Genomic DNA, 22,284 nt, shown 5'->3' with positions numbered 1-22,284 from the left:
TGCAATCGTGCACGTTGCAGTCTGGCCGTTGTTCACAGATATATATTACTCTTTGGCCTGTCTTCAAAGCTGAGCCCACCAATTCAGTGCAAATTCTACTTGCTCAGCCTATCTGAAAATCTGGACATTACTAAATGCAGATGGCCAGGACTCGGTGTGCAAGGAAGCATTGAAAAGACACTGGCTCAGGCTTGAGGGGACAGGCACATACAAAGAACTATCACTATCACCACCACCACCAACATATTCTACCACATTGGGGAGATCCTGGAAGGTCTCTGCTAACCAGGACCCTAATTTCCTAACAAGTAAGACCACAGCGTGAGGCTTTCACGGTCTGAAAACTCGGGGGAAGGAAATTAAATAAACCCTTTTGAAAGCTAGCAACTTGGAACAAGGCAAGATGAGAAATGTACAGGTTTCCTCAGTTTCCTGCAAATAATGAGCACTGTGATGTGGTGTCTTGTAATGTGACTGTGACATCTTATAACGTGACTGTGAAGTGTTGCAATGTGACTGTCGTAGCCTTCAGTGGAAAAGAGTGCAAAAACCCAGTCTAGAGGTATCCAGCTCCAGAGTGGCTGGGGAGATTCCCAGTCCTGCTGCTTCTCCTCCGTTCTACGGCACTCCGGATCGCCTGGAGGAGCAGGTCTTTGTTGTTGAGAATATTGTATGTGCTCAGGTTCACGAGTTTGTCAAAATTTTCAGAGGAGTAGATTAGCCTAATGAGGTAATAGGGTGAGCAGTTGCTCTCCAGATTTACTTTGCCTTCTTCCATCTCTGAGACAGAGCGCTTTACTCCTGCAGAGAAAGACAAAAGCAGCCACGGTGAGCTGAATCTGGAGCACAAAACACATGGTGTTAGAGATGAGGGACCTACTTGGCAGAACCCAGCGTTAAAAACAGCCTCCAGGAAAGACTGCACCCCCGCCCCACCCAGCTTGAAAGAGCCATTCCTGGTCAGCTTTCCCAGCTGCTCCTCCTCTCCCCTCCTGCTAATGCTCAGACTGGCTGTCAGGAAGTTACCTTCTCCCTCATCCTGGCCTGTAGACATCATTCCTGGGCAGCATGCCCCCAGGTCCACATCCTTTCCCAGACTCTGTAAGTCTGACCCTTAGACAGGCCACGCACTGGAACATCTTTCAAAATCCATGAGACCTTGATGAGCAGCGACATGGATGTACCTGCCAGCTAGAGTGAGCGGACCACATCGTACAGACAAAAAAGCCTTGTGATGCTAAATGTGCAGGACTGCCGGCCGCAGAGTGAGGAGGTACAGAGGGAACAGAGCACCCCACATCAGCCTCTCATCCTTCCACTCCTCCAACTCAGCCTCAGGTTAAGCGAACCTCTTGCAGGTTCAGCATCCACCCTCCTCGTTAGGTCAATCTTTTTGCTTCCAAGGACACCCTAATTACCACCACCAGGGACTTCATCAGCCTCATATTTATGCTTCTACAAAATGTTTTGCTATGGTTTTTTGTCTACTTTTAACCTATCTCCTTGCAGTCTGAATCAAGTATGTCCAAACCACAAATGTATTGTGAGATGACTGTCAGTGGTGCTACAGACTGCTGAGATATTCCTTATAATACCAGAATCTATAATATCAGATCTAAAATGACACGTGATTTTTACTTGAGACATTACAGGTTTTATTCTAACCTAGTGGTTTCTAGGCAGTGTGATTTCAGAGTGCTGGGCACAGGTTGTCACTAGACGTGGCTGTATTAAAAATGTCCATATTTTGCTTCACTGAGCCTCCCAATATTGAGAGACACACATTATCGGTGCTATCCACATCTGGATACAGCTGCCTCTGCCTCAAGCATACATAAGCACAGTCTGTAGTTGCATTGTAAATGGGCACTTCACAAGCTGATTCTCTTTTCCAGAATTTAAACAGTTAAAAGCAAAAAAAAAAAAAAGTATCCACATTCCACAAGGTGTCTCCCAGTCATCTAGAAATGAAAAGCTCCTCTGTTAGGCTTGAAATCCTCCAAGCAGGTTGCCAGAGTCCCTCCTCCCCTAACCACCTACATCTGTCGCTGGCTGTGAGTTTGCCTGATGAATCACTGGCTGCTCAGAGACGAGCCAAGACTCGGTGTGATGAATCACCGGCTGCAAGTGAGCATCACAGCTCATGAATTTGGGCCCGGAGCGCTGAGAAGCTGCAGCAGCTGCTTTGCGCTCCACAATCTCATCCACCTTTCATTCAGAGAGACTCTAAAACACTCACCTGTTTTGCCTGCTAGCCACTGCTCAATCTCACTGTGTATCTCGCTGTGAATTGCCATTCTGGACCATTTCCAGCCTCCCCTGAACAAGCCTAGTTCCCTCTCCTGGGTAGACGCCCAGTAGATGTGGTAAATGTAAGTGTGACACACAGTAAAAGTGGTTTTATTGGTGTCTCTCTTACTGCGCTTACTCTGAGCACTGAGGAACACCACAGCAGAAAAGGAGCTGTACTTAATCTGTTTTGCTGCTGTTCACAACCTTCCCTAAACACTCCCTCAGAGACATCCATTTCGCTGTGCTCCCAGTACTACGACACAATTTTCAGTGACGCTGGGAGAGTGAACGCTCTGTCTGCTGTGTTGAGCAGCAGCAAAGGAGAGCAGAAGTCCCCGTGACCTGATAACTCAAGAGGTGATGTGTGAGAATCTGCAGGGTTAGTTGCTGTAGGAGCTGCAGCACAGAGGAAGGTCTCGGGTTAAGGAAGTCAGACAGCAAAGGCACCAACAAGACACTGCCTGTCTGATTCTTGCAGAGTAAGCCACAAGCTCCTGGAAAAACCTAGTCTATACCGAGGCTCGCTTGTTCTAACGCAGCCTTTGCTCCTTCATGCCTGCTTTCAAAGACCACCTGTTGTTCAACTCCCTGAGAAAGTAAGGAAGGATACGAGCCGTGTTACCTGGGAAACGTAGGTTTTCGCTGTCTGTTAATCACATGCACAAGGCTGCCAAGCTCATGTGCAAAACTCTTCACCAAGAACGGGACATGGCCCTGCTCGGTGAGCTACTGCAGGCTTTCCTCCTGTACCCCACGGACGAACAGGGCTTTTCTGGCAGGTCTTTCTACGCAGTGTCTTTTAGCAAAGAGAGTAAATAACCTCCTTCTCCCACAATGTTTGTACCAACACTGTATAATGGCTGCGTTAAGGCAGGACTATCAGTAACTTTGTGCTTCTTACCCTAGAAAACATTACATCCCTTCCCTCTCCTACTATTGATTTTTCTGAACGTGTTCACAGCAGAATTACCTGACTGAGCCATGTGCCCGTTCCTTCTGCTCTGACCCCTGAGCCACAAAAATCATTATTATTGCTAGAGAGACTCATTAATTCTCTCCATCCAGATGGTGGTTGGCACAAAGGCATGAGAGTATGGGAGAAGCAACCAGTGCCCAGCCTGCTTGCTTACTGCTAGGTCTTAAATTGATAGGAGGAAGATGAGGGAAGACGCAGCTGGCAGATATTCCTGATCTCTTCTAGATCAAGGAGGAATTCTGGCCCTGCCTCTTCCCCAACATGTTACCATCGCCTTCTCCAGTATGCCTTGCAGTATGAGTTGTGTCTTAGTCAACATCACCGAGTCTGCTCTGGTTGGCTAACCTGCCTCTCGAGCAGTGCCTGCAGGCTAATCATGGACCTGCCTTAGATACCTATGAGAGACAGAATCACTCTGTACATGGGGAACATATTTCCAGTTTGGGTGAGAAGGTTAACATGACCAGGTTAACAGGAAAAGAGCTGACACCTCCTTCTCCTCTGCCATGGTGGAAACTCGTGTACTTTGAGCTGAATGCAGTAACCTAAACCTGGCCTGACAGCTGAGTGGGTATGCTCATTCATAGCCCAATGGAAGAGGCAAATATACATGTATGACTGTGTTGGGTAGGAGATAGGAGACAGGATGCTCTCACACAGAGGCTGTGCCCTTGCTTAAAATTATTGTTACAAAGGACAAATAGGATCCATGCTGTGGAAAGACAAACGGCCCAAACTCAACTAGAAAGTACAGTTTTGTTGACTGAACTTACCAGGCTCCTTGAACTCCTTAAAGGTGTCATTCACCAGGGGGAAGTGAATTACTATGGGTGCTCTGGGGTCCTCGGCATCCGAAAACACGTAACATTCCTTTGGGTTCTTCTCTTCTTCTTTACTTAGCTCGACTTTGGGAAATGGGATTTTTTGTATCTTGCAATACTTGTATGTCATCTCTAATTGCTGTGGACACAGAATGTCATTGCCTTAAAGCCAACACTAAGACAAGAATCAGGTTTACTGAGGTATCATAGAAATATTATGGCAACTGAATTCAGTCCCTAGAATTGCTCTGCAATATATGTGTAGTCCAAAGGAGCCACAGTACTTTCTGCCACCACTCACCACAAGTCAGAAGATACTTTTTACCACCCTGTAAAGGTTTTTTACTGCTAGAGGGAATGACCAAAAGCCACACTTGGACTTTGTTGTGTGGAGAGACCAGGACAGATCAAGGCCATGTCTCCAGCAACCAATGGTTACTGCAGTTCCCTGAGGATCCCGGGAAGTCTATGCTGCAATGCACTACGGAGAAAAGAGCCTAACAGTTTCTATAGTTCTGGTCTTGAAGGAAGTTTCTTTCCTCCTCTAAGATATAATGACTGTTTTTCTCTTGAGTGTACGATCAAGACTTAGACAGCCACTTACTTAGAAGTTTTAATAGTACAAGAAGAGTTTTACTAGGGCTGCAAGGAGCAAAGCGTGTTAATCTTCTTACCTTGAACACATTCCCCAAACTATAATCAAGTGAGATAATGACATCTACATTCCTCTCTGGCTTGAGAAGTGCTGCACCACTGCTGTTGATGAAATAGCCAACATCAATCAGGCAAAGATATTTCTGCAGCGGTGTCAGATTGTTAGGGAAACCGTCCAGCACAGTGTCTGAAAAACATTTTGAATATAGTTAGCGGTGCATTGGTGAAAAAGGAGGAGTCAGTAATTCTGTCTGTGCTACGTGTTAAGGGCAGCCCCATGGCTGCCCTCAAGACCAGGCTCACCTCCCTCCATACCGTGAGCCCACAAACGTGGCCTCAGGAGCACACACGTGAGAGCACATCTGGCCTGTTCCCACCCTCCCCCGAGCACACTCCCAAAGGCAGGCCGTGAGGCAGCCAGGCAGAGAACAGGTGAGACACAGACTCCACTGGACTCACAGCTGCTCTGGGGAGTAATTTTTCACAGAACAGACTTTAGCTGGGTTTTTTCCCCCTAAGAACTGGGAAAAATGCAAACAACAAAAAGTGTAGCAAGAAGTCTAACAAATGCAGTATATCACTGCATTTTGTGTTGCTCTTTTTTTGCTTTTGCATTCTCAGGATTAGAGTCCTCATCCAGCATGAAGAACCTGACTTCAACCTGCTTTCAGTGATCTCTCATACGAATTATCCTGAGCAATCTCTCATAAAAATCAGTGATCTCTCATATAAATCATCTTAGCCATGCTGCAAAAAAAATACATCATCCACACAGCTACCAACAGCTTAAAATATTGCTTGAATTAATTAAACCTCACATTAACGCCAAAAGGAGCTAAAAGGGGATTACACCAAATGGCAAGTTGAGATCCAAAGCCAGTTTCTGATAGCCAGACTCTGATTTCTCTGCTAGCAACCCCATCAGTCTGCCCTGCAGACAGCAAGTCCGCTCTTTTATTCCCCTGGAACCATTTCTAGTCCCATGGAATAAGGAACATTTTGCCACGGTTTTAAAGGTCAAAATAGTGGCTTAAGAGTGCTCCTCAAGCTCACAAAATGAGGTAGTGAAGCCCAGAGCAGAGACCTTGAGTCTTAATTCATTTGTGCATTCTGATCACAGAAATACTGCGTGTAAGTTCCAGCATTCTGGTTCTTTGGATCTCTCTGCCTCCTTGGTCTCATTCTGCTGTGTTGATTTAAAAGACGCAGAATAACTCCAGCTTCGTCTGGAATGTTTGACAGCAACTTGAAGTAATAACTCAGATTTTTTCCATTCCCCCACTGCCAGGTCTCCACAAAATTATTTGCTTATTTTACCATTTATGACTGCTGGGAATTCACAGATCCTGCTGTAATGAGAGATATTTGCTTGCAGTCCCTCATGGAAGAAATACAGCGTAGTTTTTAAGGGGGTTTTGGCCTGGTGATTATTTTTAGTTGGAATTCTGTAACTCCCGTTTTTACGGAGATGGAACTGTACAGCATTTATTCATGGCTGGAAACGTGAATTAGAAGTACGCATTTACTTGGGAGAGTCCCTTCTTCCATCCCATACCTAAAAAGGAATTTTAAAGAAGTCCTGCCTCAGGAATTCCCCTGAAAGCACGAACCCTACGGTAAATGCATTACACTAATTCCAGCCTGTGAGTTCTCCAGTTTCTCACCATGAAAGTTAGGCTTTTCACACGACATTTAAAGTCTTGTCTTAATCAGGTCAGGTAACCTGAGCTCCCTCTGTATTTTGGAGGTTTCACCTATCACATGACTGTTGTTTCTGCTCTCTGAGCTGGCATCTCCTCTTGCTCCTAGAGCAAGCCATACCTGGATTTAGCTTGGTCTCATGGACGTAGCCAAAAGAGGATACAAAATCTGCCATTTTTTCCCACCCCAGACTTTCAGTTTCCCTTTTCCCACTCCAGAATTCATGTGTTTCACTTACTTTACCTTATCTGTAGAATACGTACTCTGCAGTAGTCCTTAATGTCCCTACGCTCTCTTCCTCCAAATCCTCCTTGCAATCTGCTTCTACCCATTTGCCTTTACAAAATTCCTAGTCAGCAAATGTAAGGAAAATGATTTTTTTTTTTAATATTTACTGACTGACAATTTTATCCTTCATCCACTTACTTTCTTAAGCTACTTGCTTGCTCCTTCTCTCACCCCTTTCTCATGCTACTTGTTTTCTCCTTCTCTCAGTTGTTTCCTTAGACTCTTTAAGGACCTGAACTTCTTCCTTACTGAACATTTTGAAAGCACTTGGCACTGTGGGCTCTGCCTTAAGCCACAAAAAAGCTCTACCATCTCTTGCCATTGTCAGCAAACTATGTAGCAACGGCAGCCAGGAACAAAAAATGTTGTAACTTGCACAAAACAGGGGAGAGAAAACACAAGTTGCCAAAGAGAAGGACTCAGAGGAGGCAGAGAACATGTGTTTACTTGCTGAAGCCAGATTAACCTTAATAATGCGGAGTCCTTCCACCCTGCTATCTGCTCATGCAATAAATGAGGACACTGGGATTACAGGAAGGTTTGTGATGCACAAAACCTCAGTTTCATCACCTTGCTTTCATTTCACAGCTTGTTACGTAGATTTTGACTAAAACTATTAGGACATTTACTCTGCCTGCCCGCAGAGCACAGGCCACACAAAACTGCTGTTCAAGTCTAGGCATTCTATTCGTTTAATATACACAGTCTAAACCTATGCGGCTTTATGTTTCTGTTGTTGGATCTTGGTATCTCTGTTTCGGAAGGATTAAAGAGAGGTCTCTGAGTGGACAAATCATCAGGCAGAAATACAACACGTGTAGGCAACCTCACGCTTGCAGCCAGTTCTTTCTTTCATCTGATCCACATAATAACCTGCTATTTTATCCTTCCGGTGTTACCTTTGTTTCCTGACCTCAAAAGATTCTACCCTTATTTTGAGGACTATACCTCCACAGAGTGACAAACGTCCTGTAGAAGAGCATACTTTGACACAAACTACAGATATCTTCAGGAGATGAAAGAGTGGTCCATGGGCTAGCTCATTTTAGGCTGTTACCCTAAAGAACCAGATACCATGAGCATAGTTCCATCTCAGCAGTTTCCAAACCCTGAGAAAATATCTCTAAATGTGAGATTTCCAAAGTCTAAAACAAAAGTTCTGAGATGTTACCTGCACACTGCAGTTAACTCTTTGTTGCAGTTACCTTTCCATTCAATAAAGTTTTTCTGATGGATATAATCCTTATGAAATTCTAAGCCTCTCAGGAAGTTATGAGACTTTCCCAGTAGTGGACGCTTGGTCATGATATCCTGAAATATTTCATATAACTTCCCTGACAAACAAGATGGAGGCTCGATGACAGTGATATCTTCCTCAGGTGAGTGTTTTTCTGAAATAGAGAAGGAATTGTGGGAAAAAACATCAGCAATTTGTTCTACCGGGAACCTTTCCTGGGTCCCTCCCCCTGCCCCCTGCCCTGTTTCTTGCAGTCTGCTTGAAAACATACGTACAGGGTCAATCCCATTAAAAAAGAGATGGTTGTTTCCTCGTTTAAAGCAAGCACAGCTTTTGTCTTTGACCTTTCAAATGACACACTGGCTTTGTACTTTTGTCTACAGGTAAAAGCCACTCTTCTCCTGTGCAGTCATGGGAGGAGTTATTTAACAGACCATGAGCAAATTTTAAACGAAAAATATTTGTAACTAGCATGAAGTGTGCCTCTGGCACACAATAAAAGAAGATAAAATGAGATGAAAACATCACATGGTGATCCTCCTGACACAGGTGAAATGATTCCGGAAGACCCACAGTGGGGCAACACAACATGCAGCAATTTAGGGAGAACATGTGAGAGATGATTCACAAACAGTAGCGATTTTTCTCGCTCCTCCCCTGAATAGGAAGCACTGTCTGGTCAAAAACAAATACTCGTTTTGAAACTCTTACCTATATCTACCATATCTTTGGCCCATCGTTCCCAGAATTCATTTGAATTTGAGGACCAGTACAAGCCATCCAGCAAATTCCTAGTGAAGATGTTTGTCCAAAGACCTGTAAGTCAAACCACATGGGAAAAATACGGCACCACCACATGTTGACCACTGGCTGTGACAAGCAGTGACAAGCACCCCTGCTACATATCACTGTCCCACGCGAACCGACCCTGTCATGACACAGCTTTAGTAGCAGGTCTCACAGAGTACAGGCATAACAGTGTCAGCACTTCAATGCTCTCTCTCAGGAAATAACTACACACGAATTATGTACTGTTTAGTACAGAGTAACAAAATGAGAGATATCTGTCTCCCAAATCATGTTTTAGAGTGTTTACTGTGTCCCTTTGAAAGAAAGCAGGCTCTGAAAGCATGGTGAAGCCCTATAAGCATAAAGCCTTTCTTTAAACTGATTTACTCTTTAAATTAATCTAAGAACCACGTTTTACTTTCAGGCATGTTTTGTTTCTCTTAAGATCAGTTGGTCCAAGATCAAAACAGAATTGCCTCTATATGTGAGCCTGTTTCTGTAAAAGCACTATCCTCTGTCATAAGCCCCATGCCAGGTACTCACATGAGGAACAAATCCCATCTCTAGCAGTTCTCCAGTGAGAGAAATATGATTTTTGTCTCCACTGGACCCTTGTTTTTGTTACTAAAAGCTAAAATTCTGACAAGGATTTAAAATCTGCCTAGGGCAGAGGGATTCCTCTGGCTAGCTGCTTTTCCCATTTCCTTCACTTTTAGAGGCAGAACAGCCAGTCGCAGCAGTTGTTGGAGGTTAAAAAGGTTTCCTTCATCCTTACGGTCAAGGAAGATTAGTGACACCATTCGCAGCCTACATAGCTCAGATGGTTCTCACCTTTGTGGGTTGTTCTATATCAGCTATATCCTATTTTCAGATCCTTCCAATTCTACCTCAGCAATGCCCTGCCTAGAAATATAGTTGAAGAAGTTGAAGAATTGATGACTGGTCAGGGAAGAAAAGCTAATTATTTCCTCAACTTGCCTTCTCCACCTTCTTGTTTGGTTCAAAGGATGGGAAGCTGAACCATGCCACAACTTTGCCAAATCTGCCCAGGTTAAAGGGAAGGCAGGAGGAAATAAACTTTACAAAGAGCAGAAGTGTACAAAAAGTGTACAAAAGGGGTGAAAAACCCATCGAATCAAAACCTAGATCAGACCTGCTGGCAAGGACTGTTGTAAACACCAAGTGGCCGGCTAACACCATTCCTTCCACCGTGTTATGATTAATTCTACTGCACAGCTAGGTTACCTTCCAAATAACAGATCCGAGACTCCGGCAGCTTCTTCACTCGCCTTCCCATGAAGAACTCACTGTCAAAATACTCTGAACGAATGGAGGCTCCATATTTTGGTACGGCCACCTCGTAAGGAGAGAACTCTGCCCACTCTGCGAAAGAGTTGACACGTGGCATGATTACTGCGATAAAAACAAGAAAACCAAACCTTCCCCTGTCGCTGAAGCTGTCCACAAGCTCTATGGGCCCTGCTTGTCTCAGCAGCCCTGTACTGTCAGTAGCTTTGTATTGCAAACTACACTGTCTAGTTCTGTACAAGCTGAGAGATGATTTGCATACAAAAGGAACTAGCTTTTTCACCGCAGAAAGACTGATCTTAGCTTCAAAACCTTAGCTATATATTTCCATTTAAAGATTCAGAGATACCACTTATCTCTCAAATCAACAGCATCAAATGCACAACATTCAAGTGTGATCCAACCTGCAAGGGAGGACTGGCACGAAACCTCTGCTCAGCCAGCCCTCTCAGTCTGCAGACAGAGCAGTCTGAAGACACACCAGCTCCAGACTAGAAAGTATCACAGCGTGGGCATGGCCGTGCCGTTTCCTGACTCAAGCCATCCTGCACAGGTGTTGCAGTAGAATAACAGCTACAAACCTAACCTGTTTTTTCTTTCCAGAATTTGCTCATTTTCACACCTTTTGTTGAACGCAGCCTGTGCCCATTTAAAGGGTGTCATATCACACCATTCTAGCAATCGCGCTCCACTCCATTTTCACACTCTCATCAGTGCAGTATTTAGGGAAGTGACAATTGCATTTCACAGCACCTCTACAAACTAAGGATCCATCAAAACCATTTTATAGGTGTGGAACTGATCACCTGATTTGCCCACACTCACTCACAATGTCTGTGGCAAAACTAGAACTTCAGTCCACATCTCGAGAAATGCCCTGTTCATGCCCTGTTCGGGTTATCCAGCAGATCTGCTCTTTCTAATCAACACCCAGAAGTTCGCAAAAAAGACAAACATTTTATCAATGAAAAGATGAATACTGAGTCAGGGCAGGCCACAGATGTATTCCCCTTCTATTCTCCAGTCACACTCCCTCACACTCCAGTCATACTCCCTCCAAATTCTCCTTAGCCCCTACTCAGAGTCAAAAGAAACTCTAGGAACACTTACCTCTAAATTTGAAAGTACTGAACTTTTCCTCTTTCACGTTCAGGACCGCATAGAAAGGCAATGGGTTTTGTCCATGCTCCAACGCCTTGCGCTGGTCCGTGAGCTTGTACTTTCTTGGCTAATCAAAGAGATAGATTAAAAAAATCACAGTCAACCTGTGATAAGAGTATAAGGCAAAGAACCTCCTGACACAATCTACCTGAGGATGGATAGATATCAGATGTTTTACAACCCAGAGGAGTCTGTGAGTCACATTTTTATAGAAAGACCTCTTCCTCCATGTTCCTGCACTTTCCTTCCTGACTGCCTTTTCGATACCTCTTCATTAACATCATAGAATCATAGAATTTTGGGGGTTGGAAGAGACCTGTAAAGGCCATCAAGTTCAACCTCCCTGTAGTGAGCAGGGACATCTTCAATGTGATCGGGTTGCTCGGAGCCCTGTCCAACCTGACCTTGAACATTTCCAGGTATGGGGCATCTATCACCTCTCTGAGCAACCTGTTCCAGTGTCTCACTGTCCTCACAGTCAAGAATTTTTTCCTTATATCTAGTCGAACTCCACCTCTTTTAGTTTGAAACCGTTACCCCTTTTACTGTTGGAACAGGCCCTGCTAAAAAAATTGTCTCCATCTTTCTTATGGGCCCTGTTTAAGTACTGGAAGGCTGCTATAAGGTCTCCTTGGAGCCTTCTTTTCTCCAGGATGAACAACCAGAACTCTCTCAGCCTGTCCTCATAGGTAGGGTGTTCCAGTCCCCTGGTCATTTTCATGGCCCTCCTCTGGACCTGCTCCAACAGGTCCATGTCTTTCTTGTGCTCCCTCCAGAGCTGGACACAGTACTTCAGGCGGGGTCTCACCAGAGCGGAGGAGAGGAGAAGAATCACCTCCTTCAACCTGCTCACCATGCTTCTCTTGATGTAACCCAGGATATGGTTGGCCTCTGGCCTGTGAGAGCACATTGCTGGCTCATATTCAGTTTTTCATCCACCAGTACCCCCAAGTCCTTCTCTCCAGGGCTTCTCTCAATCCCTTCATCACCCAGCCTGTATCGATACCAGGGAGCATACCAAACCAAGTGCAGGACCTTGCACTTGGCCTTGTTGAACTTCATAAGGCTTGCACAGGCCCACCTCTCAAGCCTGTCAGGATCCCTCTGGATGGCATCGCTTTTGTCCAGCCTGTCGACTACACCACTCAGCTTGGCGTCATCTGCAAACTTGCTGAGGGTGCACTCGATCCCACTGTCCATGTCACTGATGAGGATACTAAACAGCACTGGTCCTAATACGGACCCCTGAGGGACACCACTTGTCACCGACCTCCATTTGGATATTGAGCCATTGACCACTACCCTCTGGATGCAGCCCTTCGACGAATTCCTTATCCACATCCTTATCCATCAAATCCATATCTCAAAGGCCTTAGTATCTAAGTGCCTTGGCTGCCTGCATCCCACAGATCTTCACTAAGGCTGAGACTAACGTTCACATGAGGACAGATTACTCTAGCTCTTAAGTATTTAAGAGACCTGACTTTTTAGGGGGGATTGCTCAGTTCCTTCTAATTCTGCTCAGTTGCTAGTTATCGGACACCCCAGTACAGAGGCACCTTCAAACCATTAGCTACGCTGGATAATCCTGGGTACAGATCCTCTGTGATTGTTTGCAGATCACACTGGGATGCCTCAGCCACTTTGGATTTGTTCCACATGTTATGTCATGGCCTCAAAGAGTAAAGCTCTAAAGAAAATGAGTGGATGTTTCCCATATGTGTGGCAGTACCACGTACATACCTGTTCATGTAAGAACATTTCCTGAACGAGTGACCACAGAGTTGTGAAAGATGACACATGTCCTGCTTTTGCCCTTTCAGCGAGTTCCTTGTGATAATACTTCAAATGCTCTACAGACATAAGGTTGAGTTTGCATTTTGTCACTTGTTCTTTTACTGCCTTAAGTGGCCCTTCCAGAGTCCTGTGTGACCAGTCGGCATGCTCATACAGGTCTGCTAGGGTCCTAAAGAACAGAAATGTGATTAAAATACCCACTTATTCGGAGAGTTTTGAAATATTATTGTATTTACCCAACCACTTTCACCAAAGAAGAGAATCAGCAAGCCGAAACCGAAGTTATGATTGAGATCCAACAGTAAGAGCTTTACAAGGGAACTGTGGTCACTTATTCACGACATAAGACTTCGAAAGAGATGCATCTCTCTCAGTGTGTGGAAGTGTAGTGTCACAGTCACACCAAATACAAATCTCATGTTCTATACGCACCATGTTGAACCAGAGGCCCCGGTGATATAGGTAACACAGTCCAACAGATCGAGCTTCTGGAGAGCTAAGAGGTGGCCAAACATCGCTGACATCGCTCTGAGGCCTCCGCCTGTTGCCATAACAGCTATTACTGGGACCTGTTCAAAAGATAAATACTATCTTCAAAAAGCTACTCATCTGACTACTTGGCAAAGTCTATTTACAGCTCCTATATTTATCTCAGCAGAATTCATTGGAGGACAATGAAATCAAATCAACATTCAGCCAGACTTTATCAGTACCTTCTTTAAATTAACCTCTAGATACTCAGTGGGCTCCCTTAACCCCCAAGCTTGGATGGGTGTGAATATGCAGTGATTTTTAATCTTCCTTCCTCCTCTTGTTCTTTATAATTGGAATTGCAATGATTAATAACTGATAATGAGATGAATTTATTATAAATAACAAAAATTGCAATAAACATAATTAAGAATGGATTCAAGGACATCCTAAGCAAAGTTCAGAAAAAAATACATCAAGCAAACAAAATGATTCTTCGGACAGCATCCATTCAACAAATATAATTCCAGCAAGAAAATAAATGTTCACTCGAAAATTCACCCTGGATCTTGGCAACAAAACATATATCAGCTGAAGCTTGTTATAAAATGTTCTTTCTCCACTCTAAACGACTTTGACTTTTTGTGAAGAGTGTACTGAAAATTAAAAAAAAAATGGTAAGCCTAAGTGACACTACGATGATTTCATAAATATGTATGGGAGGTGAACATCAAATACTCCTGTCTTCCCACTCGGTTTGGGTTGTCTATTTAGGCTGTGTCTAAGACAACGTACCAATGCCTCCTACCCTGAGGGCTCGCTGCATCATGCTGTTGGGAACTCTGGCTTTGAAGAGTGCGATATTATGTTCTTGGGAATTTGACCCATGGAAAAGAATGGCGGCCTGAACAGCTAAGCTGAAATTTCAGATGACTTATGAGGTGTGCACAATGAGAACTTCCATTCTCTTGCCATTCAAATAAATGGGTTTATCATCAACATGCAAAAACTACTAGAAATTTCATGGGGAGTTGTGCCAATCCTAAGTCAATAGACCCACACCCCATGCTGGGATTCCAAACCACAGACCTCATGTCCACGTAGATCTCTTTCCAGATGAAGAACCCTTTTCAGGGCACTGGCAACCACTCTCTTCCTTTTTTGCAAGAATTCTTGCTCTTCTTGGCACAGATCATACCCTAAGCGCACATCTAGTTTTTCTGTGCTGAAACATAATAAATCCAGAGGCACAGGATTGGTGTTTAAAATGCATATTTATCTATTTTCAGCAACTGCAGTCTAATAAATATAAAAAATGATGATTCACTCTTCAGATTTGGCAACAAAAATGCTGCTTCCATTTTCAGAGAAATCAACTGCTTTGCTCCTACACAGTCTTTTTATTTTTTGATATTTCATTGTAAGTTTTACTGTGAAGCTAAGGATAGGAAATATGAAAAAATAAAGGCTTCTTTGTGTCTTTCAGTAGCTTTGTAAGCTGAATTGTTTCTATTTCTGCTTCATATAATTTCTGAGCAAAGGGTGACTTGAACCTAACAAGGTCTTTCACGGGGATTTGTCACACAGACTTATACAGAAACAGTAAAATGAAAAGTATGTTCAAATAATTTCAGTTTATTTTCTGTCTCATTATTTTACAGTGTAACATTTCATATTCCCCAGCTTCCGCTTCTTTCTACTGATACCACCAGAGCCACCATTCTATTTTTCTTAAGAATATTTGTGTGGTTTGAGTGATGTATGGACTCTGGACGTTTTGCTTATTTCAAATTCCCTTCTCCCTCTGCCTTCTTCCTGCTTCTGCATCCTTTTCGAGGAAGCCTCCAATCTTAGTCTTTGGTTCTTTGATGCAAAGAACACTTAGCAATTAAGTTCCTCACTGATTGAAATTCTTCTAAATTTTTTTTTGCATCTTGGCATAACTCTTTCGCCCCAAGCATATTTAATTTTAATCCGTTGTGGTGACTCTTTAATGGTGATTTAACTATTGTTATATTTTGCCCCTACTCTTGCGCGTTCCTTCTATCTAAATAAAGGATACTCTGTTCTAGAATTCACAATTCAAAGAGCAATAAAACCTTTAGAGAAAAAAAAGAGTCCTCTTACCAATCATTTAGCTGGAGGTACAACTGCAGTGGCACATTCTGTAAACAAAGAAAGAAAATCAGGAACGTGAATGACTGGGGAAAAGAGAAGTTTTGAAGATGATTTTCAATGTCTCTTGGAATGCCCCACCACTACCACCCTGCATACAGTTTTTTGAAAAACTGTAGCAGGAAAGAGAAAGAAAACAACTGAACACCAAACATATTCTACAGCAAAGCAGAAGAGACGGGGGGAGTCGAAGTGGCTCAATGAATGGCCTGTGAAACAGGATTTCTTCCTCACTGTGAAAATACCTCCATGAACCATGCTAACCCAGCAGCAGTATCACACTGCCGCCCTCCTGTTCTTGAGGATGGAGATCAGCAGACAGATGAAGACAGTGACAGAAGAGGAAATACAAAAGTCAGCACATCCTTCCATCCATCCTTTACTTTCTGGAAGTAAAAGAGACTCCAGACAGAGGGGTGAGGAATCACTAGTGGTGAAACAGACATCCATTCTCCCTTCTTTTCACGGGAAAGGCTGCTAAGAAATTCTCCTCCTCCTATTTTTGCCTGTTATTTGCTGCAAGGTTTGGGAAAGGATGCCTGGCTATTGTCAACAGATTCATCTGGCCACACAGCAGCATTAGAAATGCTTTGAAAGCAACCTGGAGTTGTATCTCTCCACCACTTACCATCATGACTGTATGCATAGAATTCTTCTCTGTAACATTCGATTCACCTAACGTTAGCATCTAAAATTTAGGTATATAGACTGAGCTAGACACCAGGCTTGATAAAGGGCAGTGGGGCATCCCAAAGCCTCCTTTAACGGTGTAATGATAGCAGAGGTTGACCTGAAGTGCACCTAAGACTGGCCAGGATGAATTCCCAGTTATTGGTTTTCTTGACAGAAAATTTATATTTCTCTGAGAACTCTTACCTTTTTCACAGAAAACTTGTACTTGCACAAAATTCTCACTCAGACTTACTAATTGAATTTTTTTTTAAAATGCTATGATGTTAAATACTGAGGGTTACACTAGTCTTCTCTAAAAGATCATATAAATGGTGAAGCACTTACATGTCTTACAGGGAGGGTTACTTTCACTTTATGTCCAACAGGGAGAAATTTCAGTGGTACTGTTAAGGTGTCACTTAAATTGCTATTGTCATCTTCCTTATCAGAAACTTTCTACAGAAAACAGAAAACATGTTTTTGATTCACAGAACAGAAACAAGCCAGTCCTTCCCTGTTTTGGCAACACTGGAACTCAGGAAGCAGCATCAGCAGCGGTATTATATCGCGCCATTACCTGCAGCCTGACTTTTAGAACTGGCTCCCAAGTCTTCACGCAATGGAAATAGAAAGTATCTGTGTCTTCTGTACTTTTCTGTGTTCCCTCATGAGACGCAGGCACCATGAGCACAAGATTTTTACCCTCTAGAGAAAACAGATGTGTTTAGAGAATAATGCTGCTCTTCAGGCAAAATAGCTAACAGAGTTGGCGGACTTTCTGCTGGAGTCATTCTCTGTGGCAGCTCCTCCATAGGCTGCCACACCGGCAAGTCTCCTACACCACAGGAACTGGTACTCCTGCCTTTACCCCATAGCTGGGAGTACTCCCAGAGTCAGCACTCTCTCACACTTCCCCCAGGAAAGTTTAGTGTGTCCAAACTTGATAGCTTCGAGGAAAAGACACAGAGATCAGCGTTACCACTGGAGGCAGTTCAGGGACTTTCACTGCATTACGTTTTATTGTCGTTAGAACATTCTGAGTCGTCTCTGTATCCTAAAGTGCCTCCATCTGGGTCTCAATGACTGTGCTAGGGTTGATTTGGTCATGTCCTCACTTCACAGAGAAATCAGCATACCTTTCAAATATTTCCTGCTTTCGTTAATGTCCACTTGCACTTCCAAGCAACAAACCTCACGGGACTGTAAACGACAGGAGTGAAAAAGTGTAAAGATAGCATATGCCACACATGCAGCAAATAGCGAAGCGTCATGCAAACAACCACCACCTATAATACAGGGCCAAGTGATCTGGTTTCAGAGCTGGAAGCAATCCAGCTGCGCAAGAGTAAATTCGGAGTTCATTCTCCCAGGACAGTAGCCCAGTTACACTTCTTCAGAACTAGCTTGTCCATACTGTAGTATATTGCCAGAGGTTGTTATACCCATTCAAGTTACCCTAAAATTGGGAAACTGTACAACACACTGTTGCCCAAAAAGCTACACATATATCTGGTTGTTATTTAGGAAGGTTGGTTGAACACACCTGACAATGGTTTTCTGTGTATTGTGGCAGTGATTAGTCTACAAGGCATCTTCTTGCTGGTTCTGATGCAGGGAGATCAAGGATTTATTCCACCTTACCCTCCACCTGAGTCATTCCAGTTCATCTTTAATAACTCATGCCAGGACAGTTTTCCAAGCTATTTCAGGAACAACTCATGCCAATCATTACTGCTGTTATGCCTCACACAGAAAATGAGGGGGAAAGAACAGAATGTGTGTTACGTTGCCTCAGGGGCATTACAGGCTAGCATCTGGAAACCGTGCAGGCTTGGAGTGGTTGGCTTGAAGTACTTTGTACTCCTTAGCTGCTGGGCCAGCCCAAGGAGATAGGTAATGTACCACATGCTGACTAGTACCAAAAGAGGACTGTATGTTTCAACAACTAAAATAATTCTTTATTAAAAAACTCGTGTCCCAAAAAGCTGTAACATTACATAACCTTCCAGTCATAAGAATACTGAATACTTACTACTGCCTTTTATAGACTCATCCCTTTCATCACCTGGGTTTTTCCTGTCCAGTGCCATACTTCAGTATGAAACACGAGACGTTTTTACTTTTAATACCAACAAATACGGGGTTCTGCAACATTAACAAACCACAGCTGGGCAGAATATTGACATCTGTAATACCTGAAGACAAGAAACACAGCTTCTGTTTTTGAATGGAGGGGGCAACAGTTAAGCTGTAACAAATGGGAACCATCCCACATCTTTCACTTTATAGTGCACATCATGCTCTTATCTATCGTGGTAGCTTCTGTTCTCGCTATACAATGTCAGATGGCAGAGAGGAAGAGGAGAGATTCAAAATGAAGGAAAAGTCACTCCAAGCTAAATTCTTATGTGAACCTTACCACTAGGACATCATTGGTAATGAGGCGCTCTGGAGGGCTAGGACTGAAAAGACACAATCAAAAAACAAACAAAAGCTGTTTGAGTATTAAAAAATAATAGTTTTATGACCCTACTGCTTAAAATTGAATATAGTTATGCTAGTATCACCATCTGTTTTCCAAAAGACATAATACATGATTATCTGCTAAGCACACGAAGCAAAATGTAGCATCCAAACAAGAAAACAGGCAGGAATGACCATAAAAATACCAATGCTTAAAACGATCTGCTAAGATACAGCAGAGCAAACACATATTGCTCTGTTTGGGACATGTCCTGCTATTAACAAATGCCCATATGACTTGGGGAAAGCAAAGACTACTATTACTGTACTCTGCAAATACTTATTAGGAAAGACATTTCTGACTGTTCCAGATTATAATTTAGAACCGATTACAAATGAACAGCCACTAAGAATTAGCTCCCATTGTGCTGTATGTGTGACTGGAAAACACAGAGGTAAGTAATAGGAAGTCTTTGTCCCATGCATTTTTCTTCATAAGACCTAGGTCTGTCACTGAATGGATGTAGTTATTTAATACTAGGAGTAACCTACAGAGTCTGCTAACAGTATCTCTCATTAAGGCCAATACTCCAACATCACTGGACCCTTAAAGTTATGTAGTGTGTAATCTTTGACTTTCGGCGAAGTCCAGGGTATTTTACCAAGCACCACTTTCAGCCTTAAAACTTTTACTTCAGCTGTATTCAGAATGTATTTAAATGTAAATAATTAGGTTTGCTTTCCAAGGAGGGAGAATTCCCCACACGTCTTATAACCCGATTGGTGAAAGCTGTTCCCTTATTTCTACTCAGTGGAATCTACTCAGTCCAGTTTCCAAGCACTGCATCTCATTCCGTCTTTCTTATATATCTGGCTGTGACTGCTTCCACATTTGCAGGAGATGCCTATAACATCTCTTGAGGTATCTCTCATAGATGAATAGAGTTTCTTGAGTTTCACTCTTGGAGAAATTAATCAAGAACAGTGATTTTTTTTCTGCAGCTTTTCCATGTTTAAGAATAAGCAGCCTTATTTACAGTTCCTTCTTCTAATCCTGCAGTTAGTGAGTTTTCACTGGACTATACTCCTTTTTCTTAGTAATGCTAAGCTCAAACATGCCACAAGGTGTAGTTTAGGGGTTTTTTTTTAATCAAACTTGTGATAACATTTAACAGATAAAGTTTATGTACGGGATTTGTTCTCGCCCAGACAATGTTGATTACCGCTTTGTAGGAGATGGTCTTAATTTCATTATTTGTTGATTTCATGTTGACAATACAACGTGACTTTTCTAATACTGCCTACATAACTCTATGTATATATCTTGATAATAATACAAGACAAGTTTTCTGGTCTTAGAAACACCACAGTGCTTTAGGCATTGTTCAATTAATATTAACGACTTGAAGAACAACTCTGTTAAATTTTACATGAACCCTGTGTACATGTAATTATTTCCATGATGAGGATATACATGTTGAGGGAGGTAAGATTTGTATGAAATACACCGAAAGGCAGGATTAGCTGCGGAAGTTAAGGTAAAAGAAAGTTTGAAACTGTAATTTCAGCTCACTGCTGGGAGGAAGAACTGGCAGAAGTCCGTCTTTCTCTGAGATATTACTTCCTGGCAGATTTATATCTTTCAGCTTTTTTTCTTTTTTTCAGGAATTTTACTCACATTCTTTCCATCCAGAACTCCACTTCCAAACTTTCCCATTTCTTAGAGCACCTCTCCCTCTAAAAAGAAAAGGGTAAAATAAATACTGGCTATTGGAGGCTCAAGAATTTGGCAGTATAGACACACCTAAAAAGCACTTCCATGGTTGACACCTCTTCTGCTAATGCTACCAAAAAAGCTGTGCTTTACCCTTTCCACAGCTGAGGTTGCAAAGGAAACCACGGGCTTGCAAAAGGCACACAAGATTAATATTCTCCTGTTGGGGATATGTAGAATTAAAGAAATCTCCAAAGATACAGTCAGGGAGGGAAAGCATGAATGAAACAGAAATAATATAATGGCTTTCTACAAAGACAGTGAGCATGGGGGAAACACACTGAAGCCCAGGAACAAATGTGACTAAGGCCAGTGTCATTTCCGTGTACAAACCATTTAAGTCACATTCACGCTGAATCCAGCAGAAACGACGCAGGCAAGAGTACTCTGGACTGAGGTGTTTATTGAATCACTGTATTCCCCAGAGACTCACACACTGGCTAAGAAGAGCACGGCATCAGCCTGCAGAGTCACATGGAAGACCCATGTCAACAGTTTTCAGCATTTGGGAAGTAGCTGTTCTTCCAGGTGCGGGCTGTCTCCTCCCTGCAATGAGCACGTAGCCTCTGCCACAGCTCAGACAAGCCCAGGAGTTGTCACAGACTTAGTCCGGCTTTCTTCTCTGGACAGCTCTCTTCCATGGACTCCTTACAGAATACCAGAGATGTTAGCATCCCTTTGCTATGGGCTAGAGAAATCTCAATCACCTAGAAGGAAAGCCAGTATGAACACCAGCAGGAGAAGGCTGAAAGAAACATTTAATTCAAGTGGTGAGTGGATTGTTTCCACATTTTTAATTAAAAGTTGCCATTTAAGAGGAAATGTCCTCTAAGCATGGCAAAAGTGGAATAAAGCCAAGAGGTAAGGAAGCTATTTATTTGGATTATAAAAGATAAAAATCACTATTTATAGATGCTCCCTAATATTTTAGGGACATTTAGGGACAACAATATTTTAGTTAACATATTTTGCCCCCACAGACACGGTGGGCATGAGAGAGAAACTTTTCCATTTCCTGACTCTGTAAAAACAGATTAGCGAAGTCACAAAAACACAGCACAATGATATCTGTTTTGAAGAGATATTGATAATGATATAGAATCTCTATGCAGACTCAAACCCCCCTTTAACATGGAGGCCAACGTAGACAATGAGGTCTTGCCCATCTCTTCCTGTATTTTCAGCCCTTACCTCTGATTTCAAAGCAAATATCTCACGGACTGTCTCCCCGGGTCTTATTCTAGCAACATTAAAAAGAACTGTGAACTGCAGGTCATCTTTGGTGAGTGGATCTTCATCACACACTGCCAATTCTAAAATGTTCTGGCAACAGAATAAAATAAATAAGAACTCTTATTGAGCTGCGATTACACAGAAACAAACAAACAAACAAAAAAAAGGTTATAGACTTCTGCAGCTGCTTGACTAGCGCGGGGTAAAAATAAAGAAATATGTGCTTTCCTTCAGGAGTCTGCTAATGTGGAACCCCATCACTAAACCCAACCTTGGGAAACTTACCGTGAAATAGAAGACAACTACCTAAAACAGGGAGCTCCCACCGTCCTGAGACAGAAAATACGTTAGTACTGTCCACCACACTGATAATCCACCCCCAAAGTTCTCTTAACTACACAGCTTAGGGTAGGATTAAATTTGCTGCCTACGCCACAGCAACTCCTCTATCCTCCCCTTAGAGCCAGTGTAG

General features: G+C 42.9%; 1 protein-coding gene across 1 annotated transcript in view; it reads right to left on the bottom strand.

The window, feature by feature from the left end:
* Window positions 1–556: 556 nt before the first annotated feature.
* PLA2G4B (phospholipase A2, group IVB (cytosolic)) overlaps window positions 557–22,284 on the bottom strand; it is a 24,139-nt gene continuing 2,411 nt past the window's right edge. The window contains exons 3-19 of the mRNA XM_010133274.1: window positions 21,771–21,902; window positions 20,484–20,542; window positions 18,762–18,804; window positions 17,479–17,542; window positions 16,920–17,047; window positions 16,688–16,798; window positions 15,623–15,660; window positions 14,585–14,720; window positions 13,457–13,593; window positions 12,971–13,193; window positions 11,177–11,294; window positions 10,004–10,141; window positions 8,681–8,785; window positions 7,938–8,123; window positions 4,764–4,930; window positions 4,042–4,228; window positions 557–801 (exon numbers count right to left, since the gene is read on the bottom strand). Of these exons, the coding sequence (XP_010131576.1) occupies window positions 557–801; window positions 4,042–4,228; window positions 4,764–4,930; window positions 7,938–8,123; window positions 8,681–8,785; window positions 10,004–10,141; window positions 11,177–11,294; window positions 12,971–13,193; window positions 13,457–13,593; window positions 14,585–14,720; window positions 15,623–15,660; window positions 16,688–16,798; window positions 16,920–17,047; window positions 17,479–17,542; window positions 18,762–18,804; window positions 20,484–20,542; window positions 21,771–21,902 (2,217 nt within the window). The remainder of the gene's footprint in view (window positions 802–4,041; window positions 4,229–4,763; window positions 4,931–7,937; window positions 8,124–8,680; window positions 8,786–10,003; window positions 10,142–11,176; window positions 11,295–12,970; window positions 13,194–13,456; window positions 13,594–14,584; window positions 14,721–15,622; window positions 15,661–16,687; window positions 16,799–16,919; window positions 17,048–17,478; window positions 17,543–18,761; window positions 18,805–20,483; window positions 20,543–21,770; window positions 21,903–22,284) is intronic.

Source organism: Buceros rhinoceros, unplaced genomic scaffold (genome assembly GCF_000710305.1).
Source record: "Buceros rhinoceros silvestris isolate BGI_N320 unplaced genomic scaffold, ASM71030v1 scaffold7143, whole genome shotgun sequence".
Lineage (NCBI taxonomy): Eukaryota > Metazoa > Chordata > Aves > Bucerotiformes > Bucerotidae > Buceros > Buceros rhinoceros.
Note: the sequence above shows the minus strand (reverse complement) of the source record. Positions and strands in the feature narration are given on the sequence as shown.